General features: G+C 37.9%; 1 protein-coding gene across 14 annotated transcripts in view; it reads left to right on the plus strand.

The window, feature by feature from the left end:
* Positions 1-23,792, plus strand: part of LOC118765495 — a 64,710-nt gene extending 40,918 nt beyond the window's left edge. For 4 of the 14 annotated variants that reach the window (XM_036507739.1, XM_036507737.1, XM_036507741.1 and 1 more), the window contains 9 exons: positions 1,868-1,988; positions 7,991-8,031; positions 11,347-11,508; positions 12,755-12,916; positions 16,972-17,115; positions 18,256-18,393; positions 19,349-19,483; positions 21,388-21,516; positions 23,454-23,792. In XM_036507739.1, coding sequence (XP_036363632.1) covers positions 1,868-1,988; positions 7,991-8,031; positions 11,347-11,508; positions 12,755-12,916; positions 16,972-17,115; positions 18,256-18,393; positions 19,349-19,483; positions 21,388-21,516; positions 23,454-23,759 — 1,338 coding nt within the window. In that variant the 3' untranslated portion in view covers positions 23,760-23,792. Of the gene's footprint in view, positions 1-1,867; positions 1,989-7,917; positions 8,032-11,346; positions 11,509-12,754; positions 12,917-16,971; positions 17,116-18,255; positions 18,394-19,348; positions 19,484-21,387; positions 21,517-23,453 lie in introns of those variants that run through there. The other 10 variants (XM_036507738.1, XM_036507740.1, XM_036507743.1 and 7 more) reach the window with 10 other exon arrangements.
* The last annotated feature ends 886 nt before the right edge of the window (positions 23,793-24,678 follow it).

The following is a 24,678-nucleotide window of genomic DNA, read 5'->3' on the forward strand; positions in this document are numbered from 1 at the left end:
TTATGAGATCAGAGAACCTAGAGAAATTGACATAGACCTTGCTAAACAAGAACAGGTAGGTTAATATTATATTTTATCTCTATCCAGATAAACATAGTTATCATGATCTCTCTCTCATGTTTGTATATATATCATCAGCTGGATGCACAGGGTCCAGAGGAGGCTGGCAACGTCCATGATCAGTTAGTGGTTTTTATGTGCCACTGGCATGGACACCAGTCAAGGCGGCACTGGCATCGGCCATGTTCAGATGGTGATTTTTACGTGCCACCAGCACGGGTATCACAACTACAATTTCCATTTGATTTTTATTTTGATGTTGATGTACTTGACTCAATAGGTCTCCTCAAGCACAGCAGGTCGCCCTACGATCGAAGGTAAGCACAGCAGGCTGTCCTTGGAGTCATGAACTCACTTCATTTGTCGGGTCTTCACAGTCACAGCATATCTCCAGAGGTCTTGGTCTTTTGTCATTGCCTCTGTGAGGCCCAACATTCGAAGGTCATGCTTGACCACCTCATCCCATATCTTCCTTGGTCTACCTCTTCCCCGGATTCCTTCAGTTGTTTGGGAGTGGCAGTTCTTCACATATCTCTCCTCATCCATCCATAGTACATGACCAGACCAATGCAAACTTCTCTCCTGCATGCCACATCCAATGCTTCTTATGTCCAACATTTCTCTCAGGGCGCTTACACTCTGTTGTACGTGCACACTGACATTACACATCCAGCAGATCATGCTAGCTTTATTTCTTTCAAGCCTACGCATGTTCTCCGCAGTCATGGCCCATGTTTCACTGCTGTGAAGCATGCTCGTTCGCACACATGCATCATACAATCTACCTTTCACTCTGAGTGAGAGACCCTTTATCACCAGTGGGGGAAGAAGCTTTCTAAACTTTGCCCAGGCTATTCTTATTCTAGTGGTAACACTCTCTGAGCATCCACCCCCACTACTAACTTGGTCACCTAGGTAGCAGAAGCTATCAACTACTTCTAGTTTCTCCCACTGGAGTGTGATGGAATCTATGGTGTCTATTGCCCCTGTGCATCTGCCGCACACGAAAGCTATCTTCTTGAATAATTTTCCTTTGATGTTGCTGCACCTCTTATGTGTCCATAGCTTACATTGGGTACAACTTATGGAATTTCTACCTACACCTTTTATACAGATCGAGCAGGGCCACCTACATGAAGTAAACCTTCTTACTTACTAGTACTTTTGTCTTTGCTACATTGACCCTAAGGCCTTTTGATTCTAAACCTAGCTTCCATACCAGAAATTTCTTTTCTAGTTCCGGTAGTGATTTTGCGATGAGGGCCAGGTCATCAGCATACAGGAGCTCCCATGGGCATCCCATCTTAAATTTCTCTGTCGTTGCCTGGAGGACTATGATGAATAAAAGGGACCCCCTCCTTCTACCTGGAATTCTACTCATTGCCAATCCTAACCTTACTAACGGCCTCTCTGTGTAGCCCTTATTAACTATTCGTCAGTCTCCAGTTTCCACATCACCCACCAGATAAGGGAACGAGGGACCCTATCAAAGGCTTTCTCCAAGTCCACAAAAGCTAAGTATAGGGGAATATCTTTAGCTAGGTATTTCTCCTGCAGTTGTTGAACCAGGTATATGGCATCAGTGGTGCTTGTACCTGGCACAAAACCAAACTGAATCTCATCTAAGCAGACTCTCTCCCTAATGAGATGGACTATGACCCTCTCTGTGACCTTCATCACCTGATCCAGCAGTTTGATACCCTTGTAGTTATTTCTATCTAGAGCATCACCATTATATTTTTCTAATATCTACATGTAAATTTATTTGCATCTTAAAGATAATTTATATAAGTATGTTTGTTTTTAGGATACTGTTGATTATGTAATGGCTGGTAGAAAGATGGAAAGATGTAAGATATGTAAAAATTTTAAAGTTACTTCAACATCTGCTTCACCCAAAATGATCAGCGAACCCCAAGAGACTAGGCAACCTAGAAAAATTGACATCGATCTTACTAAACAAGAACAGGTAGGTTAATATATTTTATCTCTATCCAGATAAACATAGTTATCAAAATCTCTCTCTCATCAATATCTATAAAGCTGAAATGCAAAAAGTTTGTTTGTCTCATTTTGCGATTTGAATAGGTTAAGGGGCATTAGATGGGGTCAGATTGGATCCAAAATTTACAGGGACATATAAAAAGAGGCGAGGAAGTGAGTGGACTAGGTTAGAAATCCCTATCTCAAAAGCTGTGGTTACTAGGGCAACAAAGCCCACACTTTGACAAGTGTTTGTCATTTCTCCCTTTCACATATCACCCTCTCTTCCTCCATCTCTCTCTTTCCTTCATTCCCTCCACTTTCTATAATGACGTTTGACAGCTTCGCCGTCTCTCTATCACTCTTTCTCCCACCACCTCTCTCATTGTACATCTGTCTGTATCTATAGATAGAAAGCGTTGACAGCTGCAAAAGATTAAATATTCCTGCCACAGGTCTTTTAGAATGGTGAATTATTACGTTGATACAAATTGGATTTTTATGTGAAAAGGGGTCTAAATGGGGCTGGAAGGGGATTAAAATTTACAGGAGGGGGTGTTTAGGAATTCTCTGTTACATCAAGCTAAAAAATTTGTGCCAGCCTTTAAATCGTCAATGTGTTGCTGCCCGTCATGAAGAAGTTTTGAATGCCTGCCATGGTGAGTCTACTGTTGTGAGAAAGAATCACTTCAAAACTTGGTGTTTGGGAATTTTCTTTTACATCAAGTTCAAAATTTTGCGCCAGCCGTTAAACTGCCAGTACGTTGCTGTCCGTCATTTAGAAGTTTTGAATCCCAGCCATAGTGAGTCTACTATCCTCAGATTCTATCCCTTCAAATTTTGGTTTTCAATATTTTTTTATTTTTATTCAGCTCGCAAGTTTGTCTGCCCCTTTTAAATGTTAGTGTTTTGCTGTCCACCTTGAAACAGACTTTTTCGTTGTTACTGCCTGATATTTATGATTGATCTTTCAAAATATTTTCTTTCTCAACTTACTCAAGATCTTTTGTTCTTTTTAAATGGGAGATAGATAGATAGAGAAAGATAGAGAGTAAGAGAAAGCAAGGGAGAGTCCGAGAGAAAGGAAGAGTAAGAGAGTGGGAATGTGAGAGAGAAAGGAGAGAGAAACAAAGGGGGAGAATGTGGCGATAAGAAACAGAAAGGAAGCAACAGAAAGTAATAACCACACCCTCACCCATACGTAGAGTGGCTCACCTTAAGCTAGTATATCTATACATATAAATTTGACATGGATGATTCTTTCTTGTCTTCGGATTCACAGTCAAACGGCTGGGTGGAATTGTGCGAAAAATTATACAGATGGGTAGAATGATCCAGTGGTGATGGTGGGCTTTGTATTTTTGTCATAGCTTCCATGGTTACCGAGGTAATCTACTATTATAATACTCTTGTGTTTATGAATGAGAAAGGAAGGGGTGATGTCATACTTGGTAGTGGGATGATGAAAACTGTATGCTGAAAAAATAAATCAAACAGCGCTTCAACTCTGTGTGAATATATGTGTGTGTATGTAAAAGGGGCTATGTGAATGTGTGTGTGTGTGTATGCATGTCCACGTGGAATGGAAGTGGGATGGTTCATCTTTGTCTGCTTAGTATTTGGGTTTATTTTTTGATTTGGTTGAATCTTGGTTGTTTTTTTTGTTGGTCAGTTATTTTTAGCATTTTGACAGAAGTCATTCTAAAATTATTCTTTAATATAAGCGTGCCCAAACAAGTTGAATGCTTACACAGAGCAGGTTTTACAGCCACATCATCAAAACCAGCCGGATGAAATTAGGCTTAGCTGATAGTGTATATATATATATAGATAGTGTATATATATATATATATATATATATATATATATATATATATATATATACACTATGTGTGTATATATCATCATCATCATCAACATCATCATCATCATCATTTAACATCCATTATCCATGCTGGCATGGATTGGATAGCTTGATGTTAGCTGGAAAGCTGAGGAGCTGCACCAAATCAAACTGGAGTCTGGTTTGGTATGGTTTCTACAGCTCGATGCCCTTCCTAACGCCAGCCACTATATATATATATATATATATATATATATATATGACCTTGTGTAGCCCTAGTTGAATTTGATTGAGGAGATTTACGGTTAAAAACATCCTGGCATGGCCATCCTTTCTATTTTCCTTTTCAGACCACATTATTCAGTATCCTCATTCTTTTTTAAGACACTGTTTCTAGTCAGGTTATGTGACCATCTAAAGCAATGGTTCTCAAATGGGAGCCTATATAAGATTTTTGGGGATTCATGAAAAGATTTTGGCTGAGATGTATTTATTACATGAAACAGCTTGATTTCTTTCTCTAATGTTTTACTTGGTTGAACCAACACAAGTTCATCATCATCATCATCATCGTTTAACATCTGTTTTCCATGCTGGCATGAGTTGGACGGTTTGGCAGGGGACTGGCAAGCCAGGAGGCTGCACCAGGCTCCAATCTGATTTGGCAGTGTTTCTACAGCTGGATGCCCTTCCTAACACCAACCACCCCGAGAGTGTAGCAAGTGCCTTTTACATGCGACCGGCACAGGAGCCAGTCAGGCAGCACTGGCATTAGCCGCAACTTCAATTCTCATTTGATTGTGATTTGATTTGAATTCAATTTTGATTTTGATTTTACTTGACTCAATAGGTCTCCTCAAGTGCGGAATGTCATCTGACGATTCAAAGGTACTTTTTAAATGGGCTGGTTGTGCAAAACTAGTGTAGGCTATGGCTGTCATCTCACTTTACTTGCTGGGTCTGCTTAATCACAGCCTATCTCCAGAGGTCTCGGTCTCTCATCATTGCCTCTGTGAGACCCACTGTTCGAAGGTCATCCTTCATCCCATGTCTTCCTGTGTCTCCCTGTACCCCGGGTTCCTTCCACTGTTAGGGAGTGACACTTCTTCATACAGTTCTCCTCATCCATACACAGTACATGACCATACTAGCACAGTCATCTCTCTTGCACACCACATCTGATGCTTCTTATGTCCAACATTTCTCTCAGGGTGCTTACACTCTATAGTGTGTGTACACTGACTTTACACATCTAGCAGATCACACTAGCTTCATTTCTTTCAAGCCTACGCATGTCTTCAGCAGTCACAGTCCATGTTTCACTGCCGCACACCTGCATCATACAATCTCTAAGTGAGAGGCCCTTTGTCACCAGTAGTGGTAGGAGCTTTCTGAACTTTTGCTAATCTTATACTAGTGGCAACACTCTCTGAGCATCCACCCCCACTACTAACTTGGTCACCTAGGTAGCAGAAGTTATCAACTACTTCTAGTTTCTCCTCCTGGCATGTGATGGAATCAGTTTTCTGAGCATCTGCAGTGTTTATTGCCCCTGTGCATCTGCCCTACACAAAAGCTATCTTCCTGGTTAACTGTTGCTGCACCTCTTATGCTTATAATGGATACATCTTATGGAGTTTCTAGCTACACCTTTTCTGCAGATCGAGTAGGGCCATCAGCCTGAAGGGGTTTGTAATGTGTTTGCCTTCCTACTTATTAGGACTTTGGCTTTTGCAACACTGACTCTTAGGCCCTTCAATTCTAAACTTTGCTTCCACACCTGAAATTTCTTCTCTAGTTCTGGTAGTGATTCTGCTATGAGAGCAAGGTCATCAGTGTAGAGGAGCACCCAGGGGCAACCTGTCTTGAATTCCTCTGTTATTGCCTGGAAGACTATGATGAATAAGAGGGAGCTGAGGGCTGATCCTTGGTTAACCCCTACTTCTACCCAGAATTCTTCATTATACTCATTGCCGACCCTTACCTTACTAACGGCATCCCTGTACAGGACCTGTACAGCTCTTATTAACCACTTGTCAATCCCCAGTTTCCACATTGCCCCCCAGACAAGGGATCGGAGGACTCTGTCAAAGGCTTTCTCCAAGTCAACAAAAGCCAAGTAAAGGGGTTTATCTTTGGCTAGGTATTTCTCCTGCAGTTGCTGAACCAGGAATATAGCATCAGTGGTGCTTCTACCTGGCACAAAACCAAACTGTGTCTCATCTAAGCAGACTCTCTCCCTAATTAGTTGGGCTATGACCCTCTCCATGACCTTCACCACCTGATCCAGTAGTTTGACACCACTGTAGTTATTTCTGTCTAAGGCATCACCTTTACCTTTGTAGCAGTTGATTATGGTGCTGCTACTCCAGTCATTGGGTATGACTCCTTTGTGAACTACCTGGTTTACAATGTGGGCGACTAAGCCATAACACCACTTGATATTTTAAGCATCTCAGCAGTGATTCCTGATAGACTGGAGGCTTTTCCTGACTTCATATCCTTAATTGCTTTATTTACCAGGGTACTCTCTATTCGGGGAGCTGGACTCTCTACCGGGACAACATTTGGCAGGCTCTCCTCCTCCCATTCATTCTCCACATTAGCAACCTTTCATAATGGCTTCTCCTAGCCTCTTTCTTTGCAGAATCATTAAAAACAAGTGCACCATCATCCATGCAGACACATTTCTCTCCTGTGACATCACAATTTTCGCTCACGCACTGTCTTGCAATCCGAAATACTTCAGTTCCTTGGTCCTCACATCGTTGAACTTTGGCAAACTTCTTCTTTTCTGCTTTTCCCTTGTTATGTATACCTGTTTCTCAGCCTCTCTTCTGGCTATCTGGTAGAGTTACCTGCTACTCCAACTCTTCCAGGCTTTCCAGGCCTGTTTCTTTGCTCTAAAGGCCTTGTCTACTGTATTATTCCACCACCACATTACTCTAGGTCTGGAAGGGACTTTGCACCAGCCACAGATTTGGTCTGGGTCGCTCAGTAAGCTATCCTGTAGTAATTTTCAGTTACCCTGTATGTCCAAAGTCTGTAGTTCCTCTTCCTTCTCATCAAATTTCTCAATGAAGATGTCCCTAAATATTTGAACACATGAAGGGTTCTTTAGCTTCCAAACCCTTCTTTTTTACATTAGTCTGCTTCTTGGCATCCTTCTGGCCATGAGTATAAAGTCACTAATGTGTGAAAATCAAACTATGAATTTTGAAAGAAGTACCTATAAAATTAGCTTTTAAACATCAAAAGGCTATGGGGTGGGGACCAGCAAGCAGAGGTGGAGGTCCACCAGAATAAAGTAATAATCAAAGGGGACCATAGGTGAGAAGTGGTTGAGAATTACTGATGTAGAGGTTCCCTCATTATATCTTTATGCAACTGCTGTTGTTATTGTTGTTGTTTAGCTCTAGGCCAGTTCTGGTCATGCAGACTTTGATTAAAAGGCATTCCGGTTGTGGCTATCACACCTTTCTATGTGTTTCAGGCATAATGTCTCAAAGATGATATTACTAGTGTATCCTTTTTTTTTAAAAAAGAAAATGTGTAATTTGAGGGAGTTGGCTTCTACTTCTGGCAAGTAATGCCTCCAGGTAGGAGCTGTAAATGTCATGGAGATACTGCTTACTTCCTCACTATATCATGAACTACACAGTCACAATCCTTATGTGCACACACACGTGTGTGTGTCTGTATTTGTTAGCAATAATCCTGAGACAGAGTGCCTGCAGATAAGTCGTAAATATATTTACAAGCATAACCATATATTTAACCTTACTGTAGAATATTTAAACCACCAAGATCTCTTTTCTTAGAATGATTTCAAAAGGAACTCAGCTAAATTTCACCTGGTTGTTACCAGCTCATCAACTGTATTAACTTTATCTCTTCTATAAATTTTCACTTGTTTCATTTTTCACAAGTAGCTGTAAACTACTGTTCATCTGTGTTGAATATATCACTTAAACATACACACAAACTGGTTATGACTGTGTTGTTCAATTTTGTAGAGCTCTGTTTGTAAGATATGTAAAAATTTTCAAGTTGCTTCAACATCTGCTCCACCCAAAATGATCAGCGAACTTCAAGAGACCATAGAACCTAGAGAAATTGACATAGACCTTGCTAAACAAGAACAGGTAGATTAATATTATATTTTATCTCTATCCAGATAAACGTAGTTATCAAAATTTCTCTGTCATATATCTATATCTATATATATATATATATACATTATCATCATCATCATCATCATTTAACATCTGTTTTCCATGCTGGCATGGATTGGATAGCTTGATGTGAGCTGACAAGTGGAGGAACTGCACCAAATCAAACTGGAGTCTGATTTGGTATGGTTTCTATAGCTGGGTGTCCTTCCTAATGCCAGAGAGAGGTTTGGAGAGGCCACTATGAAAGGTTGCTCAATAAAGAAAATGAATGTGAGAAAGAGAGTCTGCCAAATGTCGACCCCACAGAGGGACCAGCTATCTGAGTTGACAGTACCTTGGTAGATAAATCAATTAAGAGTATGAAGACAGGGAAAGCCCCTGGCCCATTAGGAATCTCTGCAGAGATGCTCAAAATATGTGGTAGTGTCGGTTATAGCCTAGTCACCCGTATAGTTAACCAGGTGATACACGAAGGAGTCATACCCAATGACTGGTGTAGCAGCACCATAGACATATGCTACAAAGGTAAAGGTGATGCTTTAGATACAATTAATTACAGAGCTCCTCTCTGCTGACGACCTTGCTCTAATTGCAGAGTCAGAACTAGAGGTGAAGTTTCAGGTTTGGAAGCAAGAATTAGAATCGAAGGGCCTTAGAGTCAACCTAGCTAAAACCAAAGTCCTAATAAGTAGGAAGGCAGACAAACCACAAATCCCTTCTTGTAGATGGCCCTGCTCGATCTGTAGAAAAGGCTTAGGTATAGACTCTATAAGATATACCCAGTGTAAGCTATGGACACATAAGAGGTGCAACAATATCAAAGGAAGGCTAATTGGGAAGAAAATTTTTGTATGTGGCAGATGCTCAGGAGCAATAAACACTGAAAATGTGCAGAGAACAACTTCCACCACATTCCAGGGAGAAAAACTAGAAGTAGTTGATAGCTTCTGTTACCTAGGTGACCAAGTCAGTAGCAGGGAAGGGTGCACTGAAAGTGTAGCTGCTAGAATAAGAATAGCCTGGGCAAAATTCAGAGAGCTCTTACCACTGCTGGTGACAAAAGGCCTCTCACTCAGAGTAAAAGGTAGACTGTATGACACATGTATACGAACAGCCATGCTACATGGCAGCAAAACATGGGCTGTAACTGCTGAGGTTATGCATAAGCTTGCAAGAAATGAAGCCAGTATACTCCGATGGATGTGTAACGTCAGTGTGCATACTCGATAGAGTGTAAGTACCTTGAGAGAAAAGTTGGACCTAAGAAGCATCAGATGTGGTGTGCAAGAGAGATTACTGTGCTGGTATGGTCATGTGGTGAGAATGGATGAGGAAAGCTGTGAGAAAAAGTGCCACACCCTAGCAGTTGAGGGAACCTGTGGAAAAGGTAGACCCAGGAAGACCTGGGATGAGGTGGTGAAGCACGACCTTCGAACATTAGGCCTCATCGAGGCAATGGCTAATGACTGAGACCTTTTGAAAAATCCTGTGCTTGAGAAGACCCGGCAAGCCAAGTGAGACCATAACCTGTGGCCTATGCCAGGGATATAACCAGCCCACTTATGCATACCTTTCCTTCATTGGACACTAAGCTATGCTTGTGAAGACCTGTTGAGGCAAGTGAAATCGAAGTCAAATTTGATGACTGGCATCTGTGCTAGTAGAACGTTAAGAGCAGCATCCAAGTGTGATCGTTACCAGAGCAGCTGATTGGTTTCCATGCTGGTGACATGTAGAAAACACAATTTGAGTGTGAACATTACTAACGTTGCCTTTATAGCACTTGTGCCGGTGGCACATGAAAAAACATTCGAGCGAGGTCATTGCCAGTGCCGCTGGACTGGCTCCTGTGCAGGTGGCACATAAAAAACACCATTTGAATGTGGCTGTTGCCAGTACCACCTGACTGGGTCTCGTGCCGGTGGCACGTAAAAGCACCTACTACACTCTCAGAGTGGTTGGCGTTAGGAAGGGCATCCACCTGTAGAAACTCTGCCAGATCAGATTGGAGCTTGGTGCAGCCATCTGGTTCACCAGTCCTCAGTCAAATCGTCCAACCCATGCTAGCATGGAAAGCAGACGTTAAATGATGATGATGAGGAGGAGGAGGATGATGTAGCCCCAGTTGAATTTGATTGAGGAGCTTTATGGTCAAAAACATCCTGGCATGGCCATCCTTTCTGTTTTACTTTTCAGATCACATTCAGTATCCTCATTCTTTTTTAAGACACTGTTTCTAGTCAGGTTATGTGACCATCTAGAGCAATGGTTCTCAAATGGGAGCCTATATAAGATTTTGGAGGATTCATGTAAAAATTTTGGCTGAGATGTATTTATTAAATGAAATAGCTTGATTTCTTTCTCTAATGTTTTACTTAGTTGAACCAACACAAGTTAATGAGTGAAAATCAAAATAGGAATTTTAAAAGAAGTACCTATAAAATTAGATTTTAAACATCAAAAGGCTAAAGGTTGGGGACCGGCGGGCAGGGGTGGAGGTCCACCAGAATAAAGTGGTTGTCAAAGGGGACCATAGGTAAAAAGTCGTTGAGAATTACTGATGTAGAGGTTCCCTCATTATATCTTTATGCTGCTGCCGTTGTCTTGTTGTTTAGCCCTAGGCCAGACTTTTGATTAAAAGGCATTCCAGTTGTGGCCATCATAACTTTTTATGTGTTTCAAGCATAATGTCTCAAAGATGATATTACTAGTGTATCCTTCTTTTTTTTTAAAAAAAAAAGGGGAATTTGAGGGAGTTGGCTTCTACTTCTGGCAAGTAATGCCTCCAGGTAGGAGCTGTAAATGTCATGGACATTCCTCTTACTTCTTAATTATACCATGAACAACACAGTCACAATCGAAATGCATACACATGTGTGTGTGTATTTATTAGCTATAGTCAGAGTGCCTACAGATAAGTTGTAAATATATTTAAATGTATAGCTATATGTTTAATCTCCCTGTGGAATATTTAAACCACTAAGATCTCTTTTTATAGAATGATTTCAAAGGGAACTAAATTAAATTTCATCTGGTTGTTATCAGCTCATCAGCTGCATTTACTTTATCTCTTCTATCAATTGTTACTTGTCACATTTTTCACAAGTAGCTGTAAATTACTGTTCGCTTGTGTTAAATGTATTGCTTAAATAGTACAAACAAGCTTGTTATGAGAAAGTTGTTCAATTTTGTAGAGTTCTGTTTGTTAAAATATATTTTTCTAATATCTACATGTAAATTTATATGCATCCCAAGTATAATTTATTTAACTGTTCTTCTTTTTAGGATACTGTTGAATATGTAATGGTTGGTAACAAGATGCAAAGATGTAAGATATGTAAACAATTTAAGGTTGCTTCAACATCTGCTTCACCCCAAATGATCAGTGAACCCCAAGAGACCATAGAACCTAGAGAAATTGATATAGACCTTGCTAAACAGGAACAGGTAGGTTTATATTATATTTTATCTCTTTCTGCAGATATACATAGTTATCAAGATCCCTCTCTTTTGTGCTTAGATATATATATATCATCATCATCATCAATTTGCATCTGTTGTCCATGCCAGCCTGTGTTGGACTGTTTGATTGGAGGTGGCAAGCTGGGGAGCTGCATCAGACTCCAGTCTGATTTGGCATTGTTTCTACAGTTGGATGCCCTTCCTAGCACCAACCACTATATATATAAATATATAAATATATATATATATATATATACACGCATATATGTATATATGTTGTTGTGTGGCCTCTGGTTAATTTGATTGAGCAGGTTCATGATGAAAAACATCCTAGCGTGACCAAGATACTGTCTCCAGCAGTTCATGCGACCATCTAGAGCAGTTGTTCTCAAACTGGGGTCTGCGGTCCTCTAGGGGACCCAAAGGGATGCTGAAGTGTTGTGAAAGCAGGTGGCTTGTGACAGTTAAGTTAAAAAATTTCAAGACTTCCAATTTTTCACATGCTATCATACTTTTTTGTAGGAGCTGTAAATGTCATGGATACTCCTCTTATTTCCCAACTATATCATGAAATGCACACACATACACACACACACACACACGCATGCATGTGTGTATTTATTAGTAATAGTCTTGGGACAGAGTGCCTTCAGATAAGTTGTAAATATATTTACATGTATAGCCATATATTTAACCGTGTTGTGGAATGTTTAAACCACCAAGATCTCTTTTTGTTGAATGATTTAAAGAACTCAAGTAAATTTCACCTGGTTGCTACCAGCTCATCAACTGTATTAACTTTATCTTTTCTAGCAATTGTTACTTGTCTCACTTTTCACAAGTAACTGTAAACTATTGTTTCGTTGTATTGAATGTAGTGCTTCTCCCTTTTGATACTAATCTGCATGAAATTGCTTCTGGCTCTGTAGTACAAATGTCTCGTTTTCAAAAGTTCTGAATTAAAATCTTCCACCAAACCTTTGTCATAATTTATGTTACTAACACTAAGTTACTTTACTAAATTCTTTGTTATATTTAGAATTAATTGAAAGAAATACAGAGCATCTCAACAGAAATATGATAACAAAAGAATTAAGCATACACACAAACTGGTTATGAGAAAGTTGTTAAATTTTGTAGAGTTCTGTTCGTTTAACTATATTTTTCTAATATCTACATGTAAATTTATATGCATCCCAAGTATAATTCATTTAACTGTTCTTCTTTTTAGGATACTGTTGAATATTTAGTGACTGGTAACAAGATGCAAAGATGTAAGATATGTAAACAATTTAAGGTTGCTTCAACATCTGCTTCACCCAAAATGATCAGTGGACCCCAAGAGACCAGACAACTTGGAGAAATTGATATAGACCTTTCTAAACAAGAACAGGTAGGTTTATATCATATTTTATCTCTATCCAGATTAACGTTGTCATCAAGATCTCTTTCTTGTGTATGCATGTATATATATGCACCAAAAACCAAGGAACCATTTTTTAGGTATTCTGGGCCTAAAACAGGGGACTCGATGGCATCAACCAAATGTGAGATCCCAAAGATTAGAAATATCTTGCATAAAACCCTGTCAAGCTAACAAACCAAATTTCTCTCATAAGGACTGAAGTTCACCCCAACACCACAAAAGTTGAATTTAAATGAGATGCAGAACAATGTCCAGGAATTCTATAGAAAACTTTGAGTCACTGAAGAAGTATTTGATAAAGAAATTAATGATCATTCAATACTTCATAATAAAACCAACTATAATCTGACAAAAGGGAGAAACCAAACTCTGGATAAACTTCATGATTTGGTATCCAATTTCCCCTATAATTTACTCCCTCATTGGAAATTGAAAACAAATACAAGCTGAGAAGAATGGGAAATCATTAATGATCTCAAGGATGATTATAATATGGTTATCAAACAAGCTGATAAAGGGAGTTCTGTAGTCATCATGGACAAGGACAATACATAAACACTACCCTAACCCTCCTTCAAGACAATACCTACTACAAAAAAATCAACAGTCAATCTAAAATAATGACAAAGTTTACTACCCTCATCTATCAGTTCCAACAATATTTAATGGAAAAGAAAAATTTGACTGCAAACCCAGCAACTTTTATGGACTTCCAAAAATCCACAAGAATGAAGCCATAAATGAAGCATGTAGCAGATATACTTCTTTAGTCATTAATATTCCACATCCAAGAGATCTCAAAGTGAAGCCAGTTGTGGCTGGTCTGTCCTGTGAGATACACAAACTGAGTAACTTCATTGACATCCTCCTAAAACCTATTCTTCAACATATGCTGAGCCTCACAAGAGATGACCTGAACTTTTTAAACCATATCCTGAACAAAACCAGCATAAACTCTCCTTTGGTCTCATTCAACATAATAAATCTCTACACCTCAATTCCTCATCAATACAGAATAGAAGCTATATAATTTTGGATGGAAAAATTCCCAAAGGATCCTGACCTAATTGGAAAAGGATTTATCATTGTGAAACTGAAATTCATCCTAACTTCTTTAATTTCAATGAAAACACCCAAAGACAAAAATCTGTAACTGCAATCCAAATCTGATTTAAAAAAATATAAACTGCAACTAAAATCCTATAATAACACACCAAAAAGAGAAAACCCAGTTTATTCACGGAAAACAGCCAGAGACAACAGATATAAGTTGAAGAGTTTAAGTAACAGGCTTTGTCAGGGATTCAAAACTCCAAACTACTGTACAATAACACCTTACACCTCATATATATGTGTATGTGTGTACTTTTTAGCAATAGTCTTGAGACAGAGTGCCTACAAATAAGTTGTAAATATATTTATGGATATAGCCATATATTTAACCTTATTGTGGAATGTTTAAACTATCAAGATCTCTTTTTGTAGAATGATCTGAAGAAGAACTCAACTAAATTTCACCTGGTTATTACCATTGGTAATATCAGCTGTGTTTATTTTATCTCTTCTATAAACTGTTACGTGTCTCATTTTTTCACAAGTAATTGTAAACTAGTCAAGTTGTTCATCATCATCCTATCATTCAACCATGGTAGTGGTTGAATATATTCTTAAGTCCACCATTTCATCAATCACAGCAGCTTCCAAGCTTCACCACTAATTCAGTTCTCAACTAAATTGCAAACTGTTAATTGCTTTAAAGAGGACACCTCCTCAGCTACACTTTGGCCTAAATAGTTTGATATTTGGTTCAGTAGAAAAACAGTTACATCAAAATATCTGCAACCTCAAAGGAGGCAATAAGGCAGATATTCATCTTCAATTAACATAAATTTTTAAATTTTAAATTAAAAGTATACTTTTCTTTGGCTTAAATGATAGCAAAATGCATGAGGAATTCAGAATTGCTAGTTGCATTGAACAAAACTGAGTAGAAAATGAGTTATGAGATAAAATGTTACAAAAATTAATGTCAGTAAGTAAGGGAGTAACGCTTAAGCAATAAGAATAAAGAATATATTTCTAAAATGAATGTTTACATTCTAAGTCGGCGAGCTGGCAGAAGCCTTAGTGCATTGGGTGAACTGCTTAACAGTATTTCGTCTGTCTTTACATTTTGAGTTCAAATCCGACTTTGACGTACGGATTCTCTTTTACTCTTTTACTTTTTTCAGTCATTTCACTGTGGCCATGCTGGAGCACTGCCTTTAGTTCAGCAAATCGACCCCAGGACTTATACTTTGTAAGCTTAGTACTTATTCTATTGGTCTCCTTTGCTGAACTGCTAAGTTACAGGAACGTAAACACACCAGCATTGGTTGTCAAATGATGTTGTGAGGACAAACACAGACACACAAACATACACACACACACACACACACACATATACGACAGGCGTCTTTCAGTTTTCATCTACCAAATCCACTCACAAGGCTTTGGTCAGCCCGAGGCTATAGTAGAAGACACTAACCCAAGGTGCCATGCAGTGGGACTGAACCTGGAACCACACAGCCACTCCTACATTTAATTTATTTTTTTTAACTAAACACTTTCAAACTTCCGATACTAGTAGAATGTGTCACATAGAACAGGGTTTACTTTTAACGTTTTTGACAAATTTTGTATTTTAGAAGTTATTTCGTCAGAAGTTACAGAGTGACAATGGACAAATTCGTGTTTGATAAGTGCCAATACAAGAAACTCTCAGCTTTTGATTTACTCTCTAACTTCTGCTGATGATATATATACATATTACACATATGTGTAAAAAAAATCTCATCACGCAATCGAACCAATGAAAGACCTCTACCAGTTGCTCGACATGCTAAAAATAGCAGCCAAAGTATCCCCCTATCTAAATCACATGAATATTAAAACTTATTTTATTATAGTTTACAAATAACCCTACTTATTTAAGTAGAATTTGGCTAATTTACTACCTTAAATACAGAAAAAAGTGATTAATTAGACAAACTTACAAATTAGCTGAACAGTTTTGAACAAATTTAAAAGATGAGAACTGTAAACGAGTGATAAATTAGAAGAACTGGCATTCTTTGCTGCAATATTTTAAGTAAAAGGTTTCTTATTCTTTACTAGAAGTAATAGCTTGTCCTATACTTTTACAGGTGTAATAACTTGTCCTGTACTTTTCCAGGTTTATAATCTTAAGAATATTTCTTTTCATGCTTGCATTTTTCCATGTAATAACATCTGCTTTCTATGCTAGTATAAGTTGGATGGTTTGATAGGAGTTGACAAGCCAGATGACTTTGCCAAGCCTCGCTGCTTGCTTTAACATAGTTTCTGTGGCTGGATACACTTCTCAGTGTCAGCTTCTTTACAGAATGCAATGGGTGCTTTTTATATAGTACCTGCACCAGTGAGGTCACCAAATAACTTGCAAGACAAGTAATCCTCAACTAAGTGGGGGTTAGTGTTGAGGAGGTGGCTTAGTGCCAGGGGATGAGAGGTTAGAGTATGAATAGAGGTACAGAAATAGATATCTCGCCGTAAAAGAGATACATGGCTATCTCAGATGGAAAAAGAGAGGGAGGAGAGAGAGAAGATGGCGAAGAAGGTAAGTTGAGGTATATATTCAAGTTACAGGGAAATGCATACAATTGAAATGGTACAGGGAATTGGATGGGGTGATGTTGCAGGTAAGTTTATGAGAGTGCAAAAGGTGAGTAGGAGATAGAGGGGAAGAGAATGCAGTGAGTGAACATAGGTCGTGGGGGAGTTGGAAGATAAGTTGTGAGAGAGAGACTCATCAGGGACAGATTGTATGCAGGGGTGTAGACATAAATGACATGCCTTTAGGGCCTCATTTTTACTTAGATGGACGGATTTTAGTTTATTTTGTAGAATTCTGTTTAATAGCAAAAATAATGCATTTTCTTTAAATAGGCAATTCAATTTTTTTACAACCCAAGTTTAATTTATATAAATTGATTTCTTTTTAGGATACTGTTAACTACACAGTTGCTGGTAGTAAGATGGAAAGATGTATGATATGTAATAATTTAAAACTTGCTCTAACATCTGCTTCACCCGAAGAGATCAGTGAACCCCAAGAAATCAGCAGAGATCTTGCTAAACAAGAACAAGTAGGTGAAATAAATTAGTCTTTTCAATTTATTTAACAAAGAGAGCTTTATGTTTTAACCATTTGCAGAGGTCAGTAAATGTATGGTTATTAAATGTACATTTTCAAATTCATTTACAAATTACATATGCAACATCTTCATCATTATTTAACACCCATGTGCCATGTTGACATCGGCTGGACATCCACTACTACTCACTTCATACCCTGAGATATCACCTGAACACCACTATTTATCCCTTTGGAGATGCTACTGATTCATTCTCACTCTCTCCTGTAAATGTGAGTAGTCCTGTAGTCCCTCTATAAGGACCAGCTCTACCAAGATCCTTTCACTCAAACCTGACACTCTCACTGCTGCCAGTGGCACAAACATTAGTGCCCAGTAGATACTGTAAAGTGGTTGGTGTTTGAAAAGGCATCCAGCTGTAGATACCATGCAGAAGCAGACATTAGAGCATGATGCTGTCTTTGAACCTATGAGATCCTGTCAGACTGTCCAATCCATGCCAGCATAGAACATTGATGTTAAATGATGATGAAGTTATATATATATATATATATTTCAGGAAACATTTTAAACTCCAGGAAAGAAGTAATTAGTCAGTGCCCTCATCAAAGACGTTTCCTGCTACAAGCTTGGGCTTCACCACCATTTGTTGAATAAAACTGTGACAGTATCTTTGAATATCACTATGATTGTAACTGATATAAGAGAGATAATACTGTCTATACTGTAACACCTCTTGCATGGCCAGTCTAGATATATATCTTTTGTTTATAAACCTAACTGACCATGACATTTTTCTCTTTCCAGTTGTAAAGAGGTTATGTGTCTTTGACCATTTGAGTCTGATGAGTTGCCTGTATAGCTTTAACAATTAACTTCCTAAAAACATTTTGCTGCTCTAATCTTTTAGAGTGTGCTTCTTTTTCAGATATATGAACTACTGATGATTCATTACACTCTCTAGTTGCAGAGTGTTTTTCAAAAGGCCACTACATAGTCTGTGTTCTATCACTGTACTTCTGGCTCTGTGTTTCTACATAATCACAAAAGTTACTCTCTTGTATACTATGGAGTTATATGATCTTGGTTATTCTACAAAATATATATATTTATATATGTGCTTGTTTCATTTTAAAGTATCAAATACGTGGTAGTAATGTAGAAACATGTAATGCGTGCAGAGCCCTTGTGCCTTTTTCAACATTTGCTCAATCTAAAGAGACCGGTGAACCCCGTGAGATCAACATAGATGTTTCTAAACAAGAACAAGTAAGCTTATAATCTTACATATTTTTGTCTTAGTTTGTATGGAGTGACATTATTATTAAACATTAAAAGATATAAGGCTCTGGTTGGAAAAGCAGATGCTGTTAAAATTTTTATGTCGTTTACGTATTTTAGTCATTGGACTGTGGCCTTGCTAGGGCATTGAAGGGTTTAGTCAAACAAATTGAACCCTAGTACAATCTTTTTGTAAATATTAAATATGGTACTTATTTTATCTATCCCTTTTGCTGAACTGCTAAGTTGCAAACATATAAACAACTCAACACCAGCTGTCAAGTGGTGGTGGTGGGTGGTTGGGGTTGAGAATAAACACACACACACACAAGATGGACTTCCACAATTTCTATCTACTAAATTCATTCACAAGGCATTGCTTGTCTTGGTACTATAGAAGAGACATTTACTCAGGAGGTGCCACACAGTGGGACTGAACCCCAAATCACATGGTTGCAAAGTGAGCTTCTTAGCTTCTTAATCACACAACCATATTTAATATGTGCAAAGGATAATGCACATCAATTAAAAGTTTTTATTGTTTATAATTGTGCAAACCAGTAATATCCTGGGGAAAAATTCATTATTTATCTGATGAAAGAGAGAGAGAGAGGGAGAGAGAAAGAGAGAGAGATTGTTATGGATCTATTTTTACCTCAAAGATGAATGTATGTTTATTAAATGTACACTTGCAAATTCCAGGCAGTGACCTGAGTAATAATAATACCTTAGGAATGAGAACCCAGGTTGAAAATTTCCCCAAGACACCTGATGAAAGCTGGAGGGTATACAGCCGAAATGTTGTGTTAACAACAAACAGGATGAGGACAAATATCCATCAATTGTAAATAATGTAAATAATGTACATAATTCCTCATCTCTTAAATATAGAACTGTACTTGTAAATTTGTCTAAAGCTTGTATGTAATATGTCTTATTTTAGGATTCTGCTGAATATGTAGTGCCTGATGACACGAAGGAAATATGTGATATATGCAAAAATATGAAGTCTCCTTCAACACCCACTGCACCCACTCAACCCCAAGAGATCAACATAGACCTTGCTGAACAAGCAGAAGTAAGTTTATATTCTAACACAGTTGATCTAACTGTGCTTATAGTGAGTTTATTATTAAGTTATTGATATATATATATATATATATATATATATATATAAGAATTTTTTGCATAATAAGATAAAAAACTAAGGCTGTATAGATATTAGAGCATTTATAGATAGAAGGTCTTACAGCTGTTTCTAGGATATTTATTAATAATATCCCTTCATCGGAGACGGTGTACCTGACACCTTTGGGTCTCAATGACACCATTATCTCTCATGTATACTTATACATATATATATATATATATATACATATACATATATATATATATATACTGTATATATTTATATGTGTGTGTATATAATTTAAATAATGAGGGTGATAAATTGAATATTAATTCAATTAACATCAATTTAAAACCAGTAGCCTAGCATACAGAAAAATCTGAAAATTCAGAATAATTTTAATACATGCATATAATAAGGGATGACCACTAAGTGTATAGTTCTATAAATTATATTGAATTGGAATGATTGTACTGAAGAGTCCATGGACGATGATTACGTATATATGCTCTTTACTCTTTTACTTGTTTCAGTCATTTGACTGCGGCCATGCTGGAGCACCGCCTTTAGTCGAGCAAATCGACCCCGGGACTTATTCTTTGTAAGCCCAGTACTTATCCTATCGGTCTCTTTTTGCCAAACCGCTAAGTGACGGGGACGTAAGTAGACCAGCATCAGTTGTCAAGCAATGCTAGGTACAAACACAGACACACAAACACACACACATACATATATATATATACACATATATACAACAGGCTTCTTTCAGTTTCCGTCTACCAAATCCACTCACAAGGCATTGGTCGGCCCGGGGCTATAGCAGAAGACACTTGCTCAAGATGCCACGCAGTGGGACTGAACCTGGAACCATGTGGTTGGTTAGCAAGCTACTTACCACACAGCCACTCCTGCGCCATATATATATATATATATATATATATATATATATATAATATATATATATATATATATATATGTTGTTGTTGGTGTTGTTTAATCCCTGCTCAACTCTGATCAAACACACTTGTCTTACTGTTGCTTCCTGTTTCCCCCTTTCTTTTCACACTTTTCTGGTGAGCTGTAGGGCACATGAGCACTGGATACAATAATCTTTAAAAAATATACATTTGCAACAGAGGCAATATTAATACCAAGAGGTAATATTTATCCCTACTTAAACGTGGATGTTCTATTAGAACAAACTATACTGTGGTAGATACCATGAGAGAAACACTCATATGGGCTTTTGGTGCAAAATGTATACTTGTTTATATCACTAACAGGGGAAATAAATCCCTGCCATTTCCAGCACCAAGACCACCCGATCATGTTATTTTGACCTTCCTTGATCTTGTCAATGATGGAATAGACATTCGGCTGCTAGAAGTAGCATTGACTCATCTCCCTACCAGTGATATATAGAATAACAGTTCTAGGATAGATGCTGGTGTCGCAATTAGCCAGTGAGCTTTTTAAAAAATGTATATCAGTGACAGAAGCACTGTTAATGTATATATCGCTGGCAGTTGAGTGTCCGTCATTGACAAGATCAAAGAAGGTCAAAATTGTATGATCTGGTGGTTTTGGCACTGGAGATGGCAGGGATTTATCTTCCTTCTGGTGATATAAACAAGAATACATTTTGCAACAGCAGCCAATATGAGAGTGACTCTCATGGTATCTACCACAGTATAGCTTATTCTAATAGAACATCCACATTTAAGTGGGGATTAATTATTGCCTCACAATAATCTCTCTCTCCCAATTTCTACACACACACATACACATGTGTATGTGTATGCATATGTATATGTGCATGGCTTTACGTGAACTACATATATATTTTATTTTAGGGTAGCACTAAATACTTCGTGACTAACGATAACAAGTACATTGATATCAATGCTGCTTCAACATCCAGAGTTGTCAAAGAGGTGTATCAACCCCAAGATATCAAAGTTCACTATGCAGAACCAGAACCGGTAGGTTCATGATCTAATATATTCATATTCATAGAAACTTTTTTATTTACTTATTGTTATATATATTAGTTATTTATGGTTTTGTTATTTGGCACCAAGTGAGCTCTGATTGAGTAGAGCTATTATCAAAAGTTATTCCAACTGTGACCATCACCCATATTTTATTTCAGGTATAATGTATCTATTGTTACACTATTTAATGTTTAATATCTCTGAAGATGGTAGGGTGTTAACTTCAGGGAAATTCGCCTGCAGTTTTTATGCAGGGCTATATTGAAGTTCCTTCATTGATCTTTTATCTTCTTTTACTTGTTTCAGTCATTGGACTGTGGTCATGCTGGGGCACCACCTTGAAAGATTTAGTCAAACAAAGTGACTTCAAGACTTATTTTGTTGATCACTTTTATTAAACCGCTAAGTTACTGGAACATAAACAAACCAACACCAATTTTCAAGCAATGGTGAGAAACAAATACAAAGGCACAGACAGAAAGACACACACACACACATACACACACACACACACAATAAGTGTCTTTCAGTTTCCATCTATCAAATTCCTCTCAAAGCTTTGGTTGGCCAAAGGCTATAGCAGAAGACATTTGCCCTAGGTGTTATGCAGTAGAAGTGACCTCAAGACCACATAACTGGTAAGCAAACATCTTAATCACACAGCCACACCTGATGAAGTGTCTGTGTGTGTGTGGAACATCTGAGATCTTCATTAAGAAATTTTGATGCTTAAATTTCAAGGATTAATTTGTGAGCTATCCTTGAGCCTCACAAAGTAGCTCAGCCTAACAACTGCATTAGTTTGCATTTATCTGTCATAGCTGCAACAGCCATTATAACCAAAGAGGCTTGTCAAATCCAAGATATCACTGTTCACTATGCAAGTAATCATTGAACATTGACTCCTTTTATATTCAAATTTTAAAGGGGTTAAAATCTTTTTCCTTCCACTGTGAAAAATAAATAGTATCTTGGTGTCTCTATGGTGTCAGTGTTATAGTGTATGTTTGTGGTAGCCATGGAATGTCAACATTCATACCCATGATGCACACACACATGCATGTATATATATATATATATATATCTTTTACTTGTTTCAGTCATTTGACTGTGGCCATGCTGGAGCACTGCCTTTAGTCAAGTAAATCGACCCCAGGACTTATTCTTTGTAAGCCTAGTACTTATTCTATCGGTCTCTTTTGCCAAACTGCTAAGTTACGAGGACGTAAACACACCAGCATTGGTTGTCAAGCGATGTTGGGAGGACAAACACTGACACACAAACACACACACACACACAACACACACACACACACACACATATATACGATGGGCTTCTTTCAGTTTCCGTCTTCCAAATCCACTCACAAGGCTTTGGTTGGCCCGAGGCTATAGTAGAAGACACTTACCCAAGGTGCCACGCAATGGGACTGAACCCGGAATCATGTGGTTGGTAAGCAAGCTACTTACCACACAACCACTCCTATGCCTATATATATATAATAATAATAATAATAATAATAATAATAATAATATTAGGGAGTATAACTCCAAACTTACAGGGAAAAATTCAATTTAGTATTAAATCAAATTTCACAATATAAATATATAAACACACACACACATTGATTTTGCCATGATAGATCGCTAGCCACTGCACACATTTTTTTCTCTCCTTGTTTCTTTCTGTGTTCCTTTCTGTGAAAGAGCGTAGGCTCAAAATGTTAAAGACTTTTTCAATTCACGAGCATTATACTAAGCCATCTGTTTGTCGTCTACGCCACCTGTCTTCATCTTTTTTTTTTGTGAATTCTCCCTATAGATATATATATGCACATATATAAATGCACACACTCCTACTCAGCTGATATATACTATCTTTTGAGAAATATTGAATTATAAAATGTAAAATCGATATTTTTCAGGCCTGTCATTATTGTTTGGTGGACGACATTGATGATCTCGTAGATGTTAGCAGTTCTTTTCTCACCTTCGAAGAGCCTTGTTGCTGTTGCAGTAAACCACATAGTTTCGAAACTGAATTAACTCGGATCCTCGAAGATCATATTGCTCAGCCATGTTGTGCTCATATTGTAACAAGGAACCTAGCAAGCATGTGTGAAGACAACCTTCTTTCATGCAGTTCTAGTATATCTTCCATGGAGGACTTTGATTTTTTATTTACCAACCATGCAGACAGTTTTGATCTTAAATTTACAAATATTAATTGAGTATAAAAATAATAAAAGAAACTATACTTTCTTTTTCTGACTTGTATTTATTTTTTTCCATTTTCTACTTTACTTGGCTGCTTTACCTGTCTCTTTTCTCCTCCCCCCAGTGCACATCCCAGACTAGAAAGTTACAAACAAACAATGTAACATTATTTTTTTTTTTGTTTCACTCACTGTAGTCATGCTGGGGCACTACCTTGAAGAGTTTAGTTGAATAAATCGACCCCAGTAATTTTAAGTCTGGTAGTTATTCTATCAATATCATTTTGCTGAATTGCTAAGTTATGAGAACAGAAAACAAACAACTTCTATTGTTAACTAGAGGTGGGGGACAAACACAACACAATGGCACACACACACACACACACACACGACAGTATGACAGACTTCAACAGAATTTCCGTCAACCAAATTCACTCACAAGGGATTACTTGAGTCACAGTTATTCTAGAAGATGGATGTCGTTCTCACTGAACCAATCTTGATGTTTCTTCACCGGTTTGCTAAATCATGCTTGGAGCAAGAGTGCATCCAAGTGGTTTTTGATGGTTTTTTGTTCTTGAAGATAGTGTTTGTAATTACTAGGTTGAACTCAGAGCAGAGGGCTAGTAGAAAGTCACTATTTAAATTTCATTTTCCTACTCCATGTTTGCCTATCATACCAGGCCTTCTATCTACATTTCTCCTTACTCTTGCATTGAGATCTCCAGAAATTATCTGCTTGTCTTTACAAGGAACTTTGCACAGCACCTCTCTCAGCTTATTCAATGTAGGTGTGTAGACACTGACAGTTGAGGCATAGACCTTTTTGTGGAGTGATAGTCTCGTTACGATCCTGTCAGTAAGTGGTGTTGAGCCTTCCTCCAGTTGTAGAGTGGTGGAGTTCCTAATTGCAAGGCCAACACTAGCTTTCCTC

Source organism: Octopus sinensis, linkage group LG11 (genome assembly GCF_006345805.1).
Source record: "Octopus sinensis linkage group LG11, ASM634580v1, whole genome shotgun sequence".
Taxonomy (NCBI): domain Eukaryota; kingdom Metazoa; phylum Mollusca; class Cephalopoda; order Octopoda; family Octopodidae; genus Octopus; species Octopus sinensis.